This window comes from Triticum aestivum, chromosome 6D, assembly GCF_018294505.1.
Source record: "Triticum aestivum cultivar Chinese Spring chromosome 6D, IWGSC CS RefSeq v2.1, whole genome shotgun sequence".
Lineage (NCBI taxonomy): Eukaryota > Viridiplantae > Streptophyta > Magnoliopsida > Poales > Poaceae > Triticum > Triticum aestivum.
Window position 1 is genome coordinate 122,650,625 of NC_057811.1, and position 3,000 is coordinate 122,653,624.

The 3,000-nt window shown below is 49.6% G+C and overlaps 1 protein-coding gene across 1 annotated transcript; it reads left to right on the forward strand.

The window, feature by feature from the left end:
• The first annotated feature begins 366 nt into the window (after window positions 1-366).
• On the forward strand, window positions 367-2,461 carry LOC123141321 (desmethyl-deoxy-podophyllotoxin synthase-like). The gene is made up of 2 exons (XM_044560498.1): window positions 367-1,280; window positions 1,715-2,461. Exons 1-2 carry the CDS (start codon window positions 381-383, stop codon window positions 2,330-2,332), a joined length of 1,518 nt encoding a protein of 505 aa, XP_044416433.1. The 5' UTR covers window positions 367-380; the 3' UTR covers window positions 2,333-2,461.
• The last annotated feature ends 539 nt before the right edge of the window (window positions 2,462-3,000 follow it).

A 3,000-nucleotide genomic window follows, 5' to 3' on the forward strand; every position in this document is an offset into this window, starting at 1 on the left:
TTTTCTATTTTTGCGGGAATCTGAATGTTCCATCTTATGTGTGTTACATTTTTCTTATTTGCTCCTCGTATCTAAATCGTGGATCCGCACCTTACAATGATCCTGGCCATCGCGCTATTTGTGAGTGCCTACGTCTGTACTATGTTTAAAAAAGAAAATGCTTATCTATAGTTAGCTGCAATAAGCAGACAATACTCACAGCTTTTGAATTTGTTGGTATGTTCCCGCGACAAAAAAAAATTGAATTTGATCGTATGTGCGTCAGCGCGAGCAGTACACTTGTGTTCTCCGTTCAAATAATTAACCTCTTTATATAAGACCGGCCTTAGAGTCACTCCACTACACTGCCTTAGCTGAAGCTGAACACGCGGCTCCCCGCCATGGAGCAACGGGCGTACTACCTCTGCCTCTTCTTGGCTCTCCTCCTCCCTCTCCTGCTCCTCAAGCTCAACAGCAAGCATCACGGCGTGCGTCTGCCACCTGGCCCATGGCGGCTGCCGGTCATCGGCAGCCTGCACCACCTCGCCGGTAACCCGCTCGTGCACCGTGTCATGGCCGACCTTGCGCGTCGGCTGGACGCGCCGCTCATGTACCTCAAGCTCGGCGAGGTGCCGGTCGTGGTGGCCACGTCCCCGGAGGCCGCCCGCGAGATCATGCGGACGCACGACGTCGTCTTCGCGACGCGGCCGTGGAGCCCCACCATGAAGATCATGAACTCCGAAGGGGAAGGGCTGGTATTCGCACGCTACGGCACCCCGTGGCGGCAGCTCCGCAAGATCTGCATCCTGGAGCTTCTCAGTGCGCGCCGTGTGCAGTCGTTCCGCCACATCAGGGAGGACGAGGCCGGCCGCCTCGTGGCCGCCGTCGCGGCGGTGCCGCCCGGGGAGCCCGTGAACGTGAGCGAGCGGATCGCCGTGCTCATCACCGACTCGGCGGTGCGCGCCATGATCGGGGACAGGTTCAAGAGGCGGGAGGAGTTCTTGCAGACGCTCGAGGAAGGGGTCAAGCTCGCCACCGGGTTCAACCTTGGCGACTTGTTCCCGTCGTCGTGGCTCGCCAACTTCATCAGCGGCACGGCACGGCTGGCGGAGGAGAACCACCGCAAGAGCTACGAGCTCATGGAGTACGCAATCAAGCAACACGAGGAGCAGAGGGCTGCCGCCTCGGCGAACGGCGACGTGGAGGAAGGAGAGGACCTGGTGGGCGCGCTCTTGAGGATCCGCAAGGAAGGTGGCCTCGACGTGCCTCTTACCATGGGAATGGTCAAAGGAGTCATACTTGTAAGTGCACCAGCTCCTTAATTTGTTTCAGAATATATACTTTGTCCTCTACTATGTATTATACTTACTTAAAACATGTTGTATTAATTAAACAAACTAATTATGCATTTTAAAAGTACATTTCGTGATAGATTTGGTATTATGGATGTGCCATTGTCAATGTTGAAATTGTTTCTAAATTTGTAGTATTAAACAAAAAAGTTTGAACAAAAAGGTCAAGCATTTTGAAAGGAGAGAGTAGTTAGCAACACACGAGGTATCTTTTAATTTGTTTCTGATTCTTCGGTTCACTCTGAATCCATGAAATGGCATATGTTATATTCGCTATTTTTCTAGGATTTGCTACTTGATGTCTCACTTTTTTAAGGGCCGACAAATCCTTTAATGCCAAGAAGAACTTGCCATTCTAAATTGTGTAAATCGACATGTTGCAGGATTTATTTGGCGCTGGGAGCGAGACATCAGCTACCACGCTTCAATGGGCCATGTCAGAGCTCATGAGGAACCCAAATGTGATGTGGAAAGCACAAGCTGAAGTACGCGACAACCTCCAAGAAAAGCCTAAAGTGACCGAGGATGACTTGATCAATCTCAAGTACCTCAAACTCGTCATCAAGGAGACAATGAGGTTGCATCCGGCCGCACCATTGCTTCTCCCTAGGGAGGCCAGGGAGCCTTGCAAAATCCTCGGGTACGATGTACCCAAAGGTACCACGGTATTGGTGAATGCGTGGGCGATCGGCAGAGACCCAAAACATTGGGAAGACCCTGAGGAGTTCAAACCAGAGAGGTTCGAGTCTCACACGGTGGACTTCAAAGGCACAGACTTTGAATACATACCGTTTGGGGCAGGTCGGAGGATGTGCCCTGGAATGACGTTTGCTCAAGCCAGCATGGAGATCGTGCTTGCTGCACTGCTCTACCACTTTGATTGGGAGCTCCCGAGTGGGGTGAAGCCTGATGGGTTGGACATGACAGAGAAGATGGGCGTCACTGTCCGGAGGAAGAATGATCTCAATTTACATCACATTGTCCGTGTGCCTCCGATTTGATTTGCACTCGCATTAATATGTGAAGATGAATTCTCGTCTACTATGCCTTCTATATATGTGCCTTTCTCGAACGTGGAGGCGTGTGAATAAGTATTGTTAATTACTATATCACTACTAATTAAGAGTGAAGTTATGTGTGTCATGAGTGTGTGTGATTCCTATATTCATGTCTACTAGGAAGGCTCATCACACTACAAAAGTCCGAGTAAATAATTCGCTTATAAAGCATATACTCCCTCCGTCCGAAAAAACTTATCCCAAGCTTATCCCTCAAATGAAAGTATCTAGCACTAACTTAGTGCTAGATACATCCATTTGAGGGACAAGCTTTTTCGGACGAAGGGTGTACATCACTTCATCATAAAATTAGACGCTCAGGACATCTTGTAGACTCGTACCACTGATCACTCCATGCCATATTTATATCATATTAGATGTATCTAATTAGGGGTAGGACCAATCGGGTGTTCGGCTTTGTTTGAGGGGAAGTGAAGAGGGAAGGCAGTTTAATGGCGGCTGGAAAGATTTGTGAGGATGAGGATCCTCCGGTTACACCTTTTTATTCAACATGATTGGGAGGACCATGATCTAGAGTTGTAAAAGGGGATGCGCATGCAGGAGGCCGTCATGGCCATTCCTCTAATGATGCCATCCGAGCAGCGCAAGGG